This window comes from Carettochelys insculpta, chromosome 11 (genome assembly GCF_033958435.1).
Source record: "Carettochelys insculpta isolate YL-2023 chromosome 11, ASM3395843v1, whole genome shotgun sequence".
Lineage (NCBI taxonomy): Eukaryota > Metazoa > Chordata > Testudines > Carettochelyidae > Carettochelys > Carettochelys insculpta.
Window position 1 is genome coordinate 16811540 of NC_134147.1, and position 19967 is coordinate 16831506.

The window sequence follows — 19967 nt, forward strand, 5'->3', positions numbered from 1 at the left end:
AGTTGTATGCTGAAGGCTGGCTAGATAGACCACTGATGTGTCTATATGATGGGGGAGACAATTTCTAGCATCTTAGCAACTCTGAGCATAAGGCCTGGGTTCATGCTTTACCTGCAAGTTGATGTAATGCATCGCTGCCCAGTTGTCTAGCATTAGTCTGACTAAGTGGCTGTCAACTAAGTGTCACAGAGGCAGGACTGGCAGGCATATCAGAGGGCGCTCAGCTCCAGGATGTTGATGTGAAGCATCAATTCTTTCAGAGACCATTTACCTTGAGCTGTAATTCATTGCAAGGGACCTTCCCATCCTAAAAGAGAAGCATCTGTTGGGAAGATATTTGATGGTGTGGGACATGAGAATGGTGTTCCCAAACAGGCTCTTTTCTTCCACCACATAAGAGAATCCAATGCCTTGTGAGGCCCTGGGGGCTGTTTGGAAGGTATCATGCAGCTTGGAGTTACTTGTGACAGGCAGGCAGTTAAAAAGCAGGGAAGCATGGGCAGCAGGTAATGTAGGCAAGGGAAGGCATGGCCTTCCCAAAATTGCCTACATTCCCTGCCCCCCAGGAGGTGCTGGGAAGGAAGGAGAGGAATTGATTGGCGGCGCTGCCAGCGGCAGGAGTGGGAGCATGGTTGGTGTGGGAGCACAAGCACCTGGTGGCCGGGCCTCACTCACAAGGCAGAAGGACCACACACTCCATCTTGGAATGCTATCATACAACAGCGGGAAGGTCTGAAGCCAGGCCAGGAGAAAGAAATCAGAAAGTTGACAAGTAGTTGGAGAGTCCCCAAAGAGAACATCCTGACAAGCAGATAATAAGTCCCCAAAGAGAACAGCTGGGGCAAGTAGGTGGTAAGTCCCCAAAGAGAACATCTTGGTTGTGCAACATCAGAGGGTCCCAGGGGGAGGTTCAGAAAATGACCAAGGACAGAGGAAATCTTGTAACATGTTCTGACAGGCTGGGAGGACAGAAAGCCCAAATTAGGTAACAAACGCATTAATTGGCCAGGTATTGAACCCCCAAGTAAGAAACAGTATAAAAGGTGATTTAGCAGGAATAAGGGTGTGGGCTCCTGTACACGAGGCGGAGGCTGGCAACTTCCAGTCCAGACAGCAGACCCCGGCCTGATCACCCGGACGTCACCACCACGAAAGGTCCCAACCAAGCCGTATCTCTAACTTGAAGGGCCGCTATAACGTAGTTGTTCGTGAGATGTGGGAGCATTGGATGTTATTGGTAAGTTACATGTAATTATATATAGCTATATGTAACCTAGTGTTTAGCCTATGCCAAATAAATAAATATATATATATATTAGACAAGTGTTAAGTAGTTGTAGTTACGAATAAATGAATCAATCACTATTGGTAAATACCACTAGCTGGACTAGCTGGGGCTGTATAGAGAATTATTGGAACTTAGAACAGCCACAGGGCATTGTGGTGTTCACAGTCGGAGTGTTATTGTTCGTGGTACTCATAATACTGTGGAAACCTAGGTTTTAAAGTAGATACACTGAATCACATATTGCTGCTACACTATATAAGGCTGCTATAAAGGTGGGGTGGTCGGTCCCGGGCCACCTGACTCCCCCTGCTGTATCAAACCCCATGCGCACCCATGGGACCCGGAGTAGGTCGGCACATCGTCAGTTGGCAGTGGTTGTTACGCACCTGTTAATTTTTCTCTGTGGGTGGTCCAGGGCTGAACCATCCAAAGAGTCAGCACCTATGCTTGGAGGGGTCCCCAAAGAGGGTGGAAATGGGGGTTTGAGTCAGTACTATGAAATCGTGGCCCAGTGCAATGAAGATTGCTGTGGTATCAAGATGGATGTGAGATCCTGTTGTATTTCAGAGCTTGCATAAGAAGCCAGTACTAGGAACATGCAGTAGTTCTCTGCAGATCAGGCAGTGCTGCTGCAGTAGGTTATCTGGCGGAGAGTTAACAAGACAAGTCTTCTTACACAGTACCAAAACCTTGGTACCTGACTCAACTGGAGTGCCCACAGCACCCTTTAGGGGACATGAAGTATCCCAAGGGTGGGTGTTATGGGATGGCCTTCCCTTTCTCTTCATTCCTCTGGTTGGGAAGATGTGCTGCTTCCTCTCCAGAGTCCTTGTGTCTGTGGTCACAAATGAGGCTGGACCAGTGACCAGAGTGGTTGACAATGTTGAGGCTGATGTGTAGGGGAGGAAGTGGACTCCTCCAGAACTAGGCCTTCTTCCATTAGGAAGAGTTTAGTTAGTTTAGCCTCCTTGTCCTTTTTTGGATCTGCCCTTAGTTCTCAGACAGACCTCGCACTTTGAGGGGATATCCCTGGAGCCCTGTAGGCAAGTCAAGCGTCCCTCAGTGCTGGGGAAAATAATTGTAACTACACCTGACAGAGCTGCCTCTAAAGCAGTGGTTTTCAACCAATGTGCCGCAAGAACTATGTGTGCTGTGGAAATTCCATCCATTTCCCCTACCCCTGGCTCTGTGCTGGAACAGGAGGGGAGGGGGGAACTGATGACATTTCACAGCACACTTAGATGACCCAGTGTCAGCTCGGGATTGAAGCAGCAATTTCCTCCTGCAGCTGCTTTGCCCCTCCACCCCCTCTGCAAAGAGCTGAGGGGAGAGGGAATTGATGACCCTGTGCCAGCGGGGGGCTCAAACAGGAAGGTTGCTTTATTCCCAGCTGGCTCGGGTTTGTCAATTTCCCCTGGCAGAGGGTTTGCAAAGGTGCCTGTAGGGGAAATTGACAAGCATGTGCCAGCTGGGACTCAGGCACCCTTGCTGCTGGAGCACCCAGCTGGCGCAGAGTCATCAATTCTCCCTCCCACCTGCCATGGCTCTGCAAAGAGTGGAGTGTGGGAAGGGAAAATTGACCAACCACGCTCAAAAGGACTGTCAGGGAAGGGAACCTGCTCTCTGGAGCTGCCCCCTCCCCTGCAAGCAATCCAATAACTGCTTCCATGTATGATACTGAAGAACCCAAGAGTCCTCCGCCACAGCCATGTCTCTTGACAACAAAGCCATCTGCTGGTACTTGGGACAAGGGACCAACTTTTTTCCATTTTTGTACAATTCCTAGCACAGAAGGACCCTAGTGCATGATCAGGGCTCCTAGACTCTATTCCCATCCAGCAATAAAGAACAAGAACCCCAGTGAATAGAGAAGTAAAAAAACAGATTGACAGGGCCAGACGAATACCCAGAAACCAGCTACTTCAAGATAGGCCCAAGAAGGCCAACAACAGAACACCACTGGTCATCACCTACAGCCCCCAACTCAAACCCTTGCAACACATCATTAAAAACCTACAACCTATTCTAAATCATGATGCTACACTCTGGAAGGCCCTAGGTGACAGGCCTGTCCTCTCCTATTGACAACCTCCTAACCTAACGAAGATTCTCACTAGCAATCACAGGTTACACTGCAGTAATACTAATCCTGGAACTTTCCTTGCAACAAAACCTATTGCCAACTCTGTCCACATATTTACTCTGGAGATATCATCACTGGACCTAACCACGTTAATTGTAAGATCAGGGGCTCATTCTCATGTTCCTTGGCCAATATTATAAATGCCATTATGCGTCAGCAATGCCTGTCTATAATGTACATTGGACAAACCGGGCAAACGCTTTGCCAAAGAATGAATGGACACAGAGTAGACATCAGGAATCTCAATACACATAAGCCAGTCAGTGAGCATGTCAATGGAGTGGGCCATTCTGTTAAAGACCTGAGAATATGCATCCTACTACAAAGAGACTTTACAAGCAGATTACATAGGGAGATTTGTGAACTGGGCTTCATATTCAAATTCAACACACTAACACTTGGTATGAATAAAGACCACAACTATCTCACGCATTACAAGGACTGCTTCCCTTCCTTTGATGTTCGTAATTATCTCAGGCAAGACACTAACACCCCCCACCCCTCAACCCTCTCCTTTCAGTCCTATGTACTTGATTTGTCTGTTTTTATTACAATTTTGGACCTCTGTGCTATAAATTCGGGTCTGGACTGGAAATTATATAGATCTGAAGAAGTGGGTCTGTCCCACAAAAGCTCATCACCTAATAAATCATTTTGTTAGTCTTTAAAGTGCTACATGACTGCTCTTTTATCCCATTGAATAGATGTTCTTTATTTGGCTTTGTTTGTGTGGGGAGCAGAGCTATTCTCATACATCTGCTAAGGCTGTCTCCATTTCAGGATGTCCATTCAGAAAGATTAGAAATCTCCTGTAGCCACAAGTGGTCGCTCTGCAGGACAAATACAAAGAGGCATTGGTCTGTAACTGGACAGGAAAGAAAAGCAGCCCCACTGGCAAGGGAGTTAAAACAGCATCTGGAGGCCCTGTCCCACTGTGTCAGGTACTGCTCACACATCCAGGCCAAACTCTTCAAAAGCAAAGAGTGGTAACAGGAGCCTCATTTTTGAGCATCCAACAACAGGTGCTATAAAGGAGCCTGATTTCCAAATAGTGCTTGGCCATCACCTTCCAATTCAGGCCCCTTTCAGTGCTCTCATGTTGGGCTATTAAAAGCCTGGCACCACCAATGATGGATGCTTTTGCAAACAATAAATGGATGTTCTCCATCCCAAAGAACTTCCAGTCTTTACCTTATGCTAAACAGGGCCCTTTTGGCCAAGATACAAAAGGCATGTGATTCTCACAGCTGTCAATGGGCTCCTGGAATCCTGGCCTTACTCTACCCACGAGACACCACTCCCCTCCTAGGGATGAGGCTATGATCTAGGAGTCCTAAATCCCACCCCAAACTGCTTTAACCCACTAGACCCTGTCCCACACTCCTCCCAGAGCTAGGAATAGAACCCAGAAGTCCTAACTTCTAGTCCCTGCCCCGCTGCACTCTAACCCACTAGACCCCACTCCTATCAGTGTTCCAGATGCCCAGACCACCTTGCTCTCACATGAAAACCAGACCCAGACTTTTGTGTACTCAGAAGGATTTTTGAAAAGAAAGCTCCACAGCCATGTTTCCATATTACTCCTGCTTGATAATCCCTAGCCCTGGGGCTGGCCTTAGGCTTAGTCTAGGCTAGCAAATCGATTTCAGATATGCAATTCTAGCTATGGCAATTGCATAACTAGAATCGACGTATCGGAAATCGACTTACCTGACTGTCCTTACTGAGGGAGGTCGACAGGAACATTCTCCCGTTGACCTCCCTTACCTCTCGCGATAGTGAGGAGTACAGGGGTTGGTTGCCAACTCCAGACAGATCGATTTCATGAGTCTCCACCAGATGCGCAAAACTGAACTCTGGAAGTATATTCTAGGGCAAATGGCGCCCTTGGTGAATTTACATTTTGGTGCTCCGACTGTGCTTATGGTGCCTCTCATAGCCCCTGGTCTGTCATTGGCTCCCTAGGCCCCACACACTCTCCTCCCACAAAGCCTTGCACCTGACTCCTGTACCCATAACCAACCCAAGTACTGTACCCCCTTCACTCCTACTCCCAGCACCTACTGTGCCCTCTGCACTCCTACTCCTGGCACATCCTCTATACTATGCGTCCTTCATTCCTACCCCTTTGCACCTCCCTCCTGTGCCTCTAGATACCCTCCATTCTGCTCCCTTCACTCCTACCCACTGCACCACCCTCCAGCACCGCAGCAACTTGGACGAGGGCTGGGAGTGAGGCGTGAGCTAGAGGATTCCAGAGTTGCAGCAGGGTGCAGCGCAGCCAACCAGATAGAAAGGGTGCTTTGAGCACTGCTTCTCTTCAGCTATGACTGTGGCTGCCCCCTGCTCCACCTGAGCCCTCCAACCTGCAAGGGCCACTTGCCACTGCCTGGTGAGCAGGGGCTGAGCTCCAAGTCCTGGGGGGGTGGGCAACCAGAGCCCATACCCAAATTTTGTGGTGCTCTATGCAGCTGCATGTTTTACCTATCAATGGGGACACCCTGAGCAGCGCTGCTGCTCCAGAGGAGTTGGCTGTTTGTCCAGCAGCCTCCTGCTGCTTGGGTCTCTCCATGCCCAGCACTGCTGCCTGCTTGCCTGCCTGCCATCTCCATTAGGCAGCTGTCGTTAGCAGGTCAAGTGGAGATCAAAATCCTACTCAAGGTCAGGTGTGAAAGTAACTTAAATTTCTTACAAGTACTGTCATATTACAACCCCTGCCTCCGAGGGGCCTCAGGGCAGGAGGTTGCAGGGGTGATATGACAGTACCTGTAACAAATGTAAGTGTGAGTTGGAATGTGGAGGGTTCAAGGCAGGGGTTGGAGAATATCAGGGCGCGGGAGGGCCTCAGGGTGGGAGAGGGGGCTGTGTGTGGGGTGCAGAAGTCAGGGTTCGGGTGAGAGGAGAAGGTAGGAGGCTGGGAGTGTGAGGGTGTTAGTGCCATTTTGCAGGCAGGGAAGGTGAGGTAGAGAGGCAACACACATCAGAATGCTGCACTGATTGATTCCCAAGGACAACGTCCTTCCTTCAGGCTACACCCCTCCTCTGGACTGGAGAACACAGCCCTCTGTGTGCCATCCAATCTGGCCCTTCCCTTTTGCTCAAGCCCAGATGATTTCTGGAGAGCTTTTTTCCTGACCAACCTGCCACAGATTCTCACTGCTGCTGGCTTCGCTCTCTGATACAGCGGTAAAACCTTCCTCTCTTTCGCCTAGGAACATGCTGGCATCTGCTCCTTCCCTGGGACACCACAGGCAAGAACTCAGCTGGCTGCCAAAGTCTGTCATGAGATCATCTGTTTTTGCCTGTGAGCCTCTCGGTGGCTCTCGCTTTGGAGCCACACCTGCGTTTTTCTCCATGTTTGCTGTCTTCCTCCTCTTAGTTTCACTCATTTCTCCCCACAAGTCAGCTTTGTCCAGCAGAAAGGCTGTAAACATAAAATGAACATGGTACTCTCACAGTAACTGTCTTGCACTGTTCTACCGCTGGGAAATGCTGCATAGCCAACTACCCAGTGTCTGATATACTGTATGTGAATGACACCTCTGTACCAGGCTCAGCAAAGGCCTCTTATAATTCTAGGGGCTTGTGAATCTGGTAGACACAAACTGAGCATAGCCTGCAGCTGGAAGGTGAAGAAAATCACACTACGAATAAGGGGCAAATCTTTAGCCAAAAGGGTGATTCCCTATTGGGAATGGTTGGGATTTCCTATCACTTAATGGCTTTACATCTAGATTAGATGTCTCCTTGAATGATCTGTTCTAGCTCCACCATCCAATCAAGGCTGAATGTAGGATGAGGTTCTTTGGTCTATCTGATACAAGGGGTCATGCCAGATGGTCAGAATGGTTCCTGGCCACGAAATCTCTGGACAGATGATGGGCAAAATCCACTGGAGTCTGCATGAATGCAGACAAGAGTGGGCCATTCAAACATCTCCAGAGCTGGGGTAGCAGAAATAGTAATTGCACAGGAAAATTATTTAGGAGCCATCATGGGGCTGCTCAGTGGGGAACAGAGGACAAGGGATTTAGAGAAAGGAATACAAAATTAAAGGGTATTAAGGGTAGACACAGGCCAGCCAAAGGAGCAGGGCACAGGACTCTTGGGTTCTATTCCCAACTCTATCACTGGCCTGTGGCAGGATGTTGGTCAAGTCCCTGCCCCTCTCAGTGCTTGTGTTTCCTGTCCCATCTTATGTCTGTTCTGATTGCCTCTCACTGTGGGTCTATGCAGCGCTCAGTGTGATGTGAATCTGACCTCAGCTGGAGGGGTCTGTGCAGAGCCTGGCACAATAGGAGCCCTAATGTCACTCATTCAAAGAATAAAAGGCAGTATGTGGTTGTTCTATGAACTGCTGGGCTACCTATCTAATCTGTTTGTAACAAGGCAGCTGGATCCAAGCACCTGTGTGATCATCAGAAAGAGGAGTTGTGGGAATCTGGGTAGCTATCACTGGGAAGAGCTGTGTGTGTATGTGGGAGGAATGTGTGTCCTCTGTACATTGTCATACCTGGCTCTGAATCAACAGAAGTGATGCTGTCAGATGCCTCTTCCTGCGACAGCTTCTGGCCAGATGTTGGTAAGTCACATGCAGAGAGCCAAGCTGGGTTGGCATCTTCGAGTACCTGCTGTTGAAAGTTATCATTAAATCTGATGATTGGGGACAGCGGCCAACCTGGCTACACTGGAGAACTGGAGAGGGGAGGCTGAGCTGATGCGAAAGTGGAGCATGTCCCCAACAGGCATGCAGAACTGACTGGACTGCTCCCCAAGCCAAGCACCAAGCTCTCAGCATACCTGGCAGTATAGGTGCATTTTGGATAGCTGTTACACAGCAGCTGGAGATGTGTATGCTGCTCAGGTGTGTGTGTGCCCAGTGCACAAAGCCAGACAACTTTTCTACCATGGGGTCTTTAATGTGAATTCTTCAGTATAGGGCAGGAGATTACTCACAGGGGGACGCATCTCAAGGAACCTCAGTTACCGCATGAGATGCAAAGCCCCTTTTCTCTGAGTGCCGTCCCTCTGGATGTTCCACTTCAGGTGACTGTAAAGCAGTGCCCTGCTGTGGAATTATATGCAAGGCTAACGCTTTGCCACAGAATTGCATCTGAGCCTGAGTTTTGTGTTAGTGGGTCCTGATTAATGCATGTTAATTTGGACAGCCAAGTGGTGGTTCGACATATTTCTGTGATTGATACATTATTCAAAAAGGCTGTTGAGGTTCGAATTGGTCTCACTGCATGAACTCTGATCACCATTAAGGGTTCTCTTTCTTGTTGTTGATAGCATAAGTGGATGCAGTTGGAGATTCTGAACATCTCTGTTTTGATATTGCAGATTCCTTTGGAGAGAGAAACAATCTCAGTGATGTTTGGAATGAACACTTGATCTTAGCCCTTTACTTTCCACTACTATTTATACCCTTCTGGTGTGCGTCTGTCACATTAGGTAGAATGTGAATGTGTGTCTAACATTTATAGAGTGTAGGATTCTCTCTTGTGTAGTTACATTCTCTCATGTGGGTTACAATAAAACATAGGTAGGTGAACTGATTGGTTGAGATGAAAGAATACCTTGGGAACAAATTTTGGGAGTGGTCATAGTATTACTTTGCCTTTGAAGAATATGGTTTAGTTAGGGCAGGCCATGAGAGCCCCTATTTCACTTACTCTTCATGCTGAAGTAATCATGTCCAGGAATGCTACCTTCATTGAAAGATGTAGTAAGAAACAAGTTGCAAGTGGTTCGACTAGTGCTTTCATAAGTCTTCTAAGGAACAGGTTTAAATCCCATGCTGGTGTGGGGTTGGGTTTTTCTGGGTACAAATTCTGTATACCTGTGAGGAAATGGTTTGTCATAGGTGTGTGAATATTTTAGACACTACCTATCTTATGAAGGAAGCAGTTAAGGCTGCTAGGTGTGTACATTAGTCTTACGTATGGCAAGTCCTCATTGTTTCAATTCTAATATGTATTCCAAGATCAAATCAAGTGGTGTTTAATAGTAGAAATCTCTCTACTAGGGCTGCTTCTTTGGTTAAGTGGAAATATTTTCAATTTGGTCTCTTGCCTGGGGACTCCTATTACTGCAAGCCTGCATTCAAGCCCTTCTGGAGTACCTGTTACATCTTCAGTCCTCAGTTTGTTGATAGGCAGCTTAGTGGCAATTTTGACATTTTATCCTCCAGTCCAAGAGAAATCAGTTTTCTCAGACACCATAGTAGTAAGATTTTTTAAAGGTGTCATTCTTCCTTCTCTACCAGAGAAGGAAATGTTTCCTTTGTGGGTCATTAACATTGTGCTGGGTGTCCTCATGGATCCTCTGTCTGAGCTCTTGGCATCTTGTTCTCCGCTTCTCCTGTGCCAAAAGACAGCATTTCTTGGGATGTAACTTCAGCAAGGAGAGCTACAAAGCTCTAATGGCTGAACGTCTATATGCTCAGTGCTTCAAAGACAAGGTGATTGTGAGAACACATCCTAAGTTTTTGTCTGAAGTGATAGTACATTTTCACGTGGACCAAACAATCTGTGTTTTTCTAAAGTCGTGATCAAATGCAGACAAACAGTATCTTCATTCCTTGCACGTGAGACAATATATGGCATTTTGTTTGGAAAGAACTAAGCCTTTTTATTCATCACCTTAACTTTTGTTTCCTATGTGGCTCTAACGACGGGCCAGATGATTTCTGCAGAAACCAGTTGTAGCTGGATAACATTCTGCATTACAACGGCATATGGGACAGTTTGGACTTCACCTCCACAGAAGCTAGGAGTTCATCTGATGAGGGCACAAGCAATATTAGTCAGATTCCTCCAAGATGTTCCGATAGTGGACATTTGCAGGGCAGCTCCTTAGTTTGCCATATGTACTTTTACTAAACATTGTGCTAGGGTTGCATTTAGAGCAGATACAAGTTTGGGGAAGACAAGTGCTACAGTTGCTCTTTAAGTAGACTCTGAGCCTCTCCTCCTAAGTTGGCCTGATAGGATCTGATGTGGAGTGTCTCCATCTGTGATGGAACAATCCACAGTGAATAGTCTGTAGGAGACTCCAGCCACATGGGACTCGGTAGAACCTAGTATCTCTCATGCTCCAACACTAAATAGTACTCTCATACTGTGATCATAGCTTGGGTTGGTGGATATGCACTGGGACAGATAGACATAGATCAAAGAGGGGGGACCACAGGGTGAAATTGACTTACTTTTGTAATGTTACACGTGACACTGGGCATCAGTCGCTTCCGAGTGATATTTTCAAAGGCTGATTGAATGGCTGCCATAAGCTCTGGGGTATCTGCAACCTGTGCACATTAATAGAATCCAGTCACCTGAGGAAAGGTGCTTTGGATTCTCAAGAACCTCTCCTTTGAAAGGTTCTCATGCCTCCATGGTTTGCAAGAGGCCTTAAGCTACCTCCAACCTTACGAACTCTTCTCTGGCACTTCATCTAATGATGATGCTTTCATGACTCTGCTGAAGGGGAACAGAATTTAGGGGTGGGGGAGAAATGGAGCCCCAAGAATGGCCTCCAAATCCAGAGAACAGAGCAGACAACAAACTCTCTGCCACCTGCCACACCACCTCTCCAAGAGCCATGCCATCACAATACTAACATCACGGTGTTTCTTCAGATACTAAAAACTTGCTCGCATGGGAGAACAAAACACTTGGAAGACTGTGTGACAGCGCCATCTGGTGACTCCTCTCATGACACTATTAATCCGGCCTTAGCAAATCCACAGTCCATTTTAGTTAATTTCACAGTCATGGGGTTTCTTAAATTGTAAATTTCATCATTTCAGCTATCTAAATCTGAAGTGTCGTGGTGCTGTAATTGTAGGGTTCCTGACCCAACAAGGAGTAGTGGGGAAGTCACAAGCTTATTATGTGTGTGTGGAGAGGAGGTTGCAGTATTGCTACCTGTCTGCGCTGCTGCTGCTGGTCCCAATGGCACTGTCTTCAGAACTAAGGGCAGTGGTTTTTTGTGTCACTGCTTGCCAGAAGTGAGTACCTCTACTTCAGCAGCCCCAGCTATGAGATTGGCTGGGGGTGGGGGCAGGGATCTGGGAGTACTGGCACCTTTCTTTTTTTACAAAAAAGGCACTGTGTAAGGGTGTTTCCAGTGCATTTTTTCTAGAAAAAAAGGTGGCAGAACTCAAGCCCCAAACTGCCCCCACATTGGAATTCAAGCTCCAAACTGCCCCCCTGCCAAAACTCAAACCCCAAACTTCCCCCTGCCCCTGGAACTCAAGCCTCAAACTATCCCCAACACCCGAACTCAAGGACCTCCAGGCTTAACACCCCCAAACTGCACCTCCTCTCTCCCCCAGCTGGCTTAACCCCCACAGCCCCAAACTGTACCCCGTCTCTCCCCCGAGTGGTTTAACCCCCACAGAATCCCAATCTGCACCCCCTCTCAACTCCAGGCTCAACCTTTCACTGCCCCTTCTCCCCGGCAGATTAACCTCCCTCCCCAACCACCCCCACCCCACCCCCAGGCTCATCCTCTTGCTGCCCCCTCCAGGCGGCTTAAAACCCTGCCCCACTGCAACCCCAAATCGCATTCCTCCCATCCCAAAGACTCACCTTATCCAACAGCTCCACATGCTGCTGCTTCTTCGCTGGCTGCCTGCTCTTTATAGCAGCTGTGCAGCAACCCTCAGCCCTCCGGCTCACCTACATAAAAAGGCAGAGGCAGCTCCCAGTGCCCTGCCATGCTGAAGGAAGGACTCAATTTAATTGATTTAATAGACGGCTGTTAAACCACTTGAGTCCTCCCTTCAGCATGGCAGGGCACCGGGTGCCGGAAGAGCATGGCCTAGCAGCAGCAGCAGCCGCCACATATGGCTCCTTAAAGAGCCACATGTGGCTCAGAGCTGCCCAGCTGTGTGTTAAAAATGGTGGCGCCAGCAAAAAAGGTGGTGGAATACCGTTCCATGGCATTCCACTGGAAAAAAAGCCCTGAGTATGTCTATAGTGACCAGGAGATCGACCCGATCAGGGTTGATTTTCTGTGGTTTGATTTCACGTGACTAGTGGGAACACATGAAACCAAACTATCAGGGCTTGACAGCTGATCCCTGTACTCCTCATTATCGTGAGGAGGGAGGGAGGGCGACGGGAGAGTTTCTCCTGTCAATCTCCCTGTGTGAGGATGGCCAGGTAAGTCGATCATAGATATGTCGATTCCAACTACACAGTTGTCGTAGCTGGAATTGCATATCTAGGACTGACTTTCAGGTCTAGTGTAGAATGCTCTCAGAAGCTGGACAGTGGCAGCTGCTGGCTGGGACCCCAGTTTTGAAGGTCAAGTGACTCAAGCAGCAGCACGAACCAAAAGATGACATGGCATGGTATTGCCACCCTTACTTCTGCGCTGCTGCCTGCTGTGATGGGTCCTCAGTTAGCAGCTGCCACTCTCCAGCTGCCCAGCTCTGAAGGCAGCAGGGCAGAAATAAAGTTGGTGTGGTATGGTATTGCCACCCTTACTTCTGCGCTGCTGCCTTCAGCTGGCCTTCCAACTGGAGTTGGAGCTCTTTGGCCCTCCAACTCTGAAGTCAGTGTAGAAGTAAGTGTGGTAATACTCAGTATCAGAGGGGTATCTGTGGCAGTCTGTATCTGTAAAAACAACGAGAAGTCCTGTGGCACCTTATAGACGAACAGATTTATTGGAGCAAAAGTTTTCATGGGCAAAGACCCACTTTGTCAGATGCATGTCATCTAATGAAGGGGTCTTTGCCCACAAAAGCTTATGCTCTAATAAATCCGTTAGTTGATAAGGTGCCACGGGACTTCTTGTTGTTTTTGTGGTAATACTGTGATCTTCCCCTAACATAACACTTGTGACTCCTTCCTGCAACTCCCTTTGGGTCAGAACCCCCAATTTGAGAAATGTTGGTCTCTCCTGTTAAATTTGTACAGGATAGGGTAAAAGCACAGAAAACACCAAATTTCATGGGGGGGGTGGGAGATCAGATTTCATGATCTGTGATGTGTTTTTCATGGCTGTGAATTTGATGGGGTCCTACACATTAATTCTAGAGTAGTCCCTGACGGCTATCAATTTCATCAACATCAAATTCTGTTGGGGATTATACAGACCTCCACTGAGATCAGGGTATGATTATGCCAGATGTTCCACAGATCCTGACCAAGATTGGGGCCCCTGTCTTGCCAGGAGCTGCCCTGACCCCAGGGCAGCCAGGGGCCCCCATCATGTCAGGCCCTGCACAGACACATAGAGAAAGAAAGTGCCTCCCCTGAAGAACTCACAATCTAAAGAGACAGAAGGTGGGAGGGGCAACTGAGGCCCCAAGATGGAAATGGACTTGCCCGGAATCACCCAGCAGTTCAGTTGCTGAGCCTTAAGACAACAGTAGCCCTGAATTCCAGTTAAGTCAGCCCAGCTAGCCACTGAACAATGCTGCCTCTCATGGAGAATTATAACAGCATCTGAAAAAGTCGACCACACACACAGTTGTTACCTGCAAACTCTGCAGACATTTCTGTCTGAACTGGTTGTTAGTGCTGCTGGAAACCACACTGGAAATGGAATTTAGGATGACGGGCAGGGACAGCTTCAACTTCCGCTGGTTCTGGAGAGGGCCAAGGACATTTTACTGCATATTTCCATTCCCATCACCAGCCCTCCGTGTGGCCACCAAAGACTGGGGCAGGAAACCAAGGTAAACCTGTGGTGGTGGGAAGCTTAAGGGGGAAGAATGGGATGGGCCTACTGGAACTGGCTCAGCTACAAGCAGGATCAGCCCAACACCTAGGAAAAGCACCCTGCCATCTAGTGGGTTTAGGTTTCTTTTAGATGGTGTCATCCGCAGCAATTCAGCAGCCCCCAGCCCAGTCCTAGAAAACTGGGATTGGGACTAATCCCAAGAGGTCAGCACTCTGTACTTAGGAGTGCAGCAGCTCTCACTGACTGCTGATTCACCCACTCTACTTCTTGTGAAACCTGAAGTTTTGTGCAGACATTTCTAAACCAAGTACTTACCCAATCCCATGCTGCTGAACTGGCAAAATCTCCTGAGAGCATAGTTCACAGGAATCTGGCTGCAGGATATGTGGTGAAGCCAGTAATACAACAATGAGATCAGAAAGAGCATGCACGAGCAAAACTCACCCCAGTATGACAGCAGGCTTGAAGAGGATGGAGAGGGGAACCCAGATAGAAGAGCTGCCCCTGTGATGTCCAATGCCTGGGCTCTGTACAGTCTAATGCACATACCAGTACCCGCTCCTACCTCTCCTCTCTTGCAGTGCTCCTCCAGCATTGCGTCAATGACAGCCTGGGCCCCATGCTTCACTGCCTGCTGGCTGCACAGGAGAATCTGGTCCAGATGGGATGCAATCAGGCGTCGGGCCCCTAGTAGGGTCACAACAGATAAGAGCACATTGGGTTTGGTTCACTTAGGCTATGCCTAGATTGCTGAGAACTGTGGGAAAAGATATGCAGATTGCACAAGATATTTGCATATCTCCTGCTGACAGTTTTCTGGGAGAGGCTTTCCCGACATTTGGCTGTCCACACAGGGCCAAATGTCAGGAAACCCCCCCTCTGCCGAAACATCCCTTCTTTCTCATGGAATGAGGAAAACAGGGATGTCGGCAGAACGCTTCCGATGCGGCAGACTTCTGATGAGAGACCTCCGGTCTCCCGACAGAAGCACGCAGTTTAGACGAAGCCTCAGGGAAGAATCGTTTTTAGGCAGTGATGGTAGAATTCCAAAGGTAAATCTGTTGTTATTTATGCTGCAGGATTGTACAGAGGATCCAGCCAAGACCAGGTCCCCACTGTGCCAGGTGCTGCACAAACCCTGACTGAGAGCGGGGCCCTGTCCTCCCGGGTGCTGCACAAATCCTGCAGGAGCAACAGGGCTCTCTCAAGTTTCCTGTAGCATAGTGTCCCATGCTAGGACTCCCAGCATGCTGGTTACCTGCACCTCCTTTGGAACCTGTGCAGTGTCTCCCATGCCTGGAGCCCTGACCTCTGAGGTGTGGGCAGCACCTATCACACTGACCTCACTCACTCAGGGTCTATGCAGCTCTTGGCACAACAGAAGACTTAATCTTGGTTGAGGCTCTAGGAGCTAATCCTAAAATACACATTGTCTTTGTTGTTTCCAGCCTCTAGCAGGAGACAGCGCCATAATGAGGGTGGGACGAGCAGGGCACTCACCCTGGGCACAGCATAATCTGGGGGCACAACTCCAGTAAATTGCAAGACCCGCTCCCCCACTCCAGATTGTCCGTGCTGGCCTCTGCCCTTGCCTGCGCTGGCAGCTTCTGGGAGCTAATGGGGTAACCCCTCTCCCAGGCTGCAGGCCTCTGCCCCCTTCTCCTGGAATAGGCAGGGTCTGAGCTTCCCCCTTCCCTCCCTGCTGCCACCTCCATGTGCATCTGGCCAGCCCAAGCCTTTAGGTGGTTTGGTGTCTGTTCTTAGAAGGGAAACAAGATTTCTGGAGTTTCTTTAAAGCTCATTATTTTATGATGAGTTTGTCATGCTAAAGGCACATAAAGTAACTTTACAGAAAGTATTAGCATTTCATCATTTATTATATGCTCCTTTATTTATATTGTTTGTTAAGAATCATGTTTTCTTTATTCATTGTTATTTTCAATTATCTATGTAAAATATGTTCCTCATATCATTGAAACCATATTTTTGTCATATTACTGTACTAATTAATATTTTTGTGGATTTGTCTTGAGGTAATGATAAATAAAAATGAGTAAACTAAATATATTTTTAATTTCGTACTGGGGGCTGGGGGGAGCATAAATATTTTGCCACTGGTGCAAAAATACCAAGTTATGGCTCTGGCAGGAGATAAACCCAAGCACTGGGCTGGCACGTTACCCTAGAAAAGAGTCGAGAGATTTTATACATACAGAAATCATATGATGGCTTATCCTGAAATGGGTCTGAGTAGTGGAGAAAGAGGAAGAGCAAGAGGGTCTGCTCCCAAGTGTCTGGATCCTCTTCGTGGCTTCCACCGTCCCAGTGTAGTTTATATCTGACCTCTGGGCTCACTTGATCTGGGGGGCAATGAACATCAAGCAGCATTTTTAAACCAAGAGTCATGGCCAACGCTGCCATCTTTGATCAGACAAATGGCTTCATGATGCCAGTGCTGCACTGCCAGGATGGCTCTCAGCACCCACGATTTCCGACAGCTCAGATCCCCCTTCGGCTGTACTGTGGTAGCGCCAGGGGGCCAGCACCCCATTCTGGTGAGTGCTGTCCAAATATACAGTGAGAGTCCCTGCCTCAAAGAGCTCTGTGTCCACAGCCAGGTCTACACCCAGCCTTCCTCCTGCTACAAGCAATGCCGGGGGTGATTTTTTTAACTGATCTAGTTATAGTGTTACAGCTCCTTGTGTGGCCAGTTATACCATGATAAAGGCGCCTTATCTGGGTACAGCCTAGGGAATAGCTATACTGACCTAAAGCACATTTGTCCCAGTATCCACAGTGTACACATTAGGGGGCTGCCCCACTTTAATTACACAGGCACAGTTAAAGCAGCACAACTTGAGTGAGCAGACAGAGCCTTGACCCCCCGCAGAATTAGAGACACAAAGAGCAGAGGGAACCAATGAAATGCTTCCACTCTGCCCTCTCAACAGCATTCCCAGCCCGCCAGCTACACAGCGCCTGGGGAATGTTTTGCAGTGGGCAGCCAAGGGGGCCTACTGAGATGGAAGGCCTTGAGGCTGTTCAGAGGCAGCTGCCACCAAAGGCTGCATGGGGAGAAGTGCATGCTGGGCAATGGAGATGTGCATGGTTTGCGCCGCGTGTTAGGGGAGGGGCATTTAGGAAGATCTAGCCCTCACACCTAAGATAACGTTGGGATCCTGTGGCATACAATGGCATGAGGGAGAACAAAGGGTGCATTAATAATGGCCACTGTCCATAACTGCTGTGCTTCCTAGAGGCACCATTCAAGATCTGGGCCCCATCATGCCAGGTGTTTCACAGTCCCCACTGAGACTGCGTCCCTTGTCACACCAGGCCCTTTACTGACACACAAGACAGTCCCTGCCTCACAAGGCAGGAGAAACAGCCACCAGGAAGAAAGGGAATGGCACAAAGTAGGCAGCAGGAGACAGGAGTCCTGAGTCTCATTCCTGTGCCTGCCTCTCTAGACCACCTACTTCACTACCCAACCCAGTGCACTTATGCTTCAATGGCTATTAGCCAGGAGGGGCAGCAGAGCTGTCCCGTCCATAGGACGAGGTGGGTGGCTGCGCCAGGTCCCATGCTTTTGGGGGTCCACAACAGCCGCCCCATCTCATGCTATGGACAGAATGGCCCTGCAGGGATGGGAGGGGGAGGATTACCTGGGGCACTGGGCAGGCAGGTGAGGGCAGGCAGCGGCGGCAGCAGGGGGTTGCCCCCCGCCACTCCCCACAAGGTGCAAGTGGCAGCCTGCTCTGCCCTGCTGCAGCCTCCTGCTCAGTGAGCCCTGCGGCTCCGTGGTAGTGGGAAGCAGCCCCCGCTTCCTGCCATACACAGAGAAGCAGGACTCAGCGGGTCAGGAGGCCACAGCAGAGCAGAGCAGAGCAGCACAGAGCAGAGCAGGCTGCTGCTCGCACCCCATGGGGGGAGGAGGCCAAGAGGAGGCAACCTCCTGCTCCTGGCACTGCCTTGCTTCCCTCCTGCCCCAGGATGGCTGGGGAGGGAATCAGGGTTGAGGGTGAGGACAGAGCAGAGAAGGGGCAAGGCCTGGGGTACTGTGGGGGTTGTCGTGGGCCCCACCCCTCTCTCAGGGCAGCCCTGATGGGTAGGAATGGTGTCCCTAGCCTCTGTTTGTAAGAAGCTGGGAATGAGCTACAGGGGTTGGATCACTTGATGACTCCGTTCTGTTCATTCCTGCTGTGGCACCTGACATTGGTCACTGTCAGAATCCAGGACACTGGGATGGATGGACCTTTCGTCTGACCCAGTTGAGCGCAGGGATGTGAAATCCTGTTTAATTAGTTAACCAGTTAAACCAGGTGGAGCATCACCACCTCCAGCATGCCTGTGGCCCCAGCTGCTCTAGACAGGCTGGAGCACCCCAACCCACGGTGTGCCCACGGCCATCGTGGACCCAGGCTGCTCCAGCTGGGCTGGAGAGCCCCTGCTCACAGTACTCCCAGGCTGGGCCTGCTGCAGATAAGGACTGTGGTGAGCCACATGGAACTGGAGCATGGGTGGTGGGTTGCTCCAGCCCCCCCCCAGTTAATTATAAGACTCAAATGGTTAGGATGAGGCATACCGATTAACTGGTGAAACATTAACATCCCTAGTACGGCTTTTCTTATCTTCCTACGTACCTGCAAATAAACTCTGCAGCAGAAAAGTCTCAGAGCCTTGGTCAACTGGGTCAGACTTGCGATAAGGGGCCAAAACTAACGCAGATGACCGGGCTTGGGTTAGAGTCCAGGCTCTGAGACCCACCCCACTGCTGAGTTGCGTAGCCCAAACCTGAACAGCTATTTTTAGCTCTGTAGTGTGAACCGTGCCAGTGCCAGTCAGTTGACCCAGGCTCTGAGACATGCTGCCATAAGATATTTTACAGTGTAGACATATCTTCCCTCTCTTCTCTTTCTTTACCACTGACTCGCCTGCCAAACTGCCACAATGGCACTGTAGTGAGCTGGGTCAGATTTTGCCACAAAATCACCTGTTCAAGTCAGAAAGAACACAGCTGGATTTTCACATGCTTGTCTTGTTGGCAGCAGACAGCTTCTGATTTGTCTTGAGAGCTGAGCCAACCATGCTGGGAAGCTCTTACTACTCATCTGTGTAGCACCCAAGACAAGAGTTGGGGATCTTTAGATTCTAAGGCTGTGAGCTCTACACATTTGCCTTTAAGAATGACAGCACCTTCTTCCTGTCCTGGATCTGTGTCCAGGGTTGCCCGATAGTTGTATTTCTCCCATTCTGCTATATTGGATGGGTCACTGAAGAACAAAGATGATTTCCCCTTTGCATCAAACGATACGGGCAGACCTGCAGGGTCATAGAAAAATATGTATTGCTGGATAAGGGAAAAAACAACATGAGACTTGAAGGCAAAGAAATTTGAGTGCAACCAACTTGTTTCCCTCTCCTGCAAGTCAGGATCTCTAGTGATGAGCACTTTCCTGCAGTATATGCCAGAGGCTCCCCCTTGTAAAGACGTGTATTTTCCATCTGATCTTTCAGTCCTAGTATTCTCAGGTGCTACAAGGTACAGCAGCTACCAGCAAGAGTGGTTTTGGAGACTTGCTGGTCCTTTACGTGACAATGGATATTAAAGCCCAAAGGACCATTCTTACATCCTTCTCTGGCCTGCTGCAGAGCACAGGGGAGTTTTGCCTGGCATGTTTTCTCTGTGGCAGCTTTTTCTCTGTGGCTGGATCCACAACTGAATGCCTCTCAGGATCAATGAAATCCCCACAAGAGCTAAACCTGACTCCTCTGTTCATTGTGAGTGGGGAAGATGGCACTAGGACAAGAAGGTGCCTGGGCCTATGTGAGAGGAAG

General features: G+C 49.1%; 1 protein-coding gene across 1 annotated transcript in view; it reads right to left on the reverse strand.

The window, feature by feature from the left end:
- Positions 1-4064: 4064 nt before the first annotated feature.
- TOP6BL (TOP6B like initiator of meiotic double strand breaks) overlaps positions 4065-19967 on the reverse strand; it is a 34502-nt gene continuing 18599 nt past the window's right edge. The window contains exons 9-18 of the mRNA XM_075005920.1: positions 19326-19473; positions 16343-16489; positions 14695-14816; positions 13924-14034; positions 10642-10740; positions 9556-9794; positions 9107-9273; positions 7945-8062; positions 6772-6855; positions 4065-4261 (exon numbers count right to left, since the gene is read on the reverse strand). Coding sequence (XP_074862021.1) covers positions 9693-9794; positions 10642-10740; positions 13924-14034; positions 14695-14816; positions 16343-16489; positions 19326-19473 — 729 coding nt within the window. The 3' untranslated portion in view covers positions 4065-4261; positions 6772-6855; positions 7945-8062; positions 9107-9273; positions 9556-9692. The remainder of the gene's footprint in view (positions 4262-6771; positions 6856-7944; positions 8063-9106; positions 9274-9555; positions 9795-10641; positions 10741-13923; positions 14035-14694; positions 14817-16342; positions 16490-19325; positions 19474-19967) is intronic.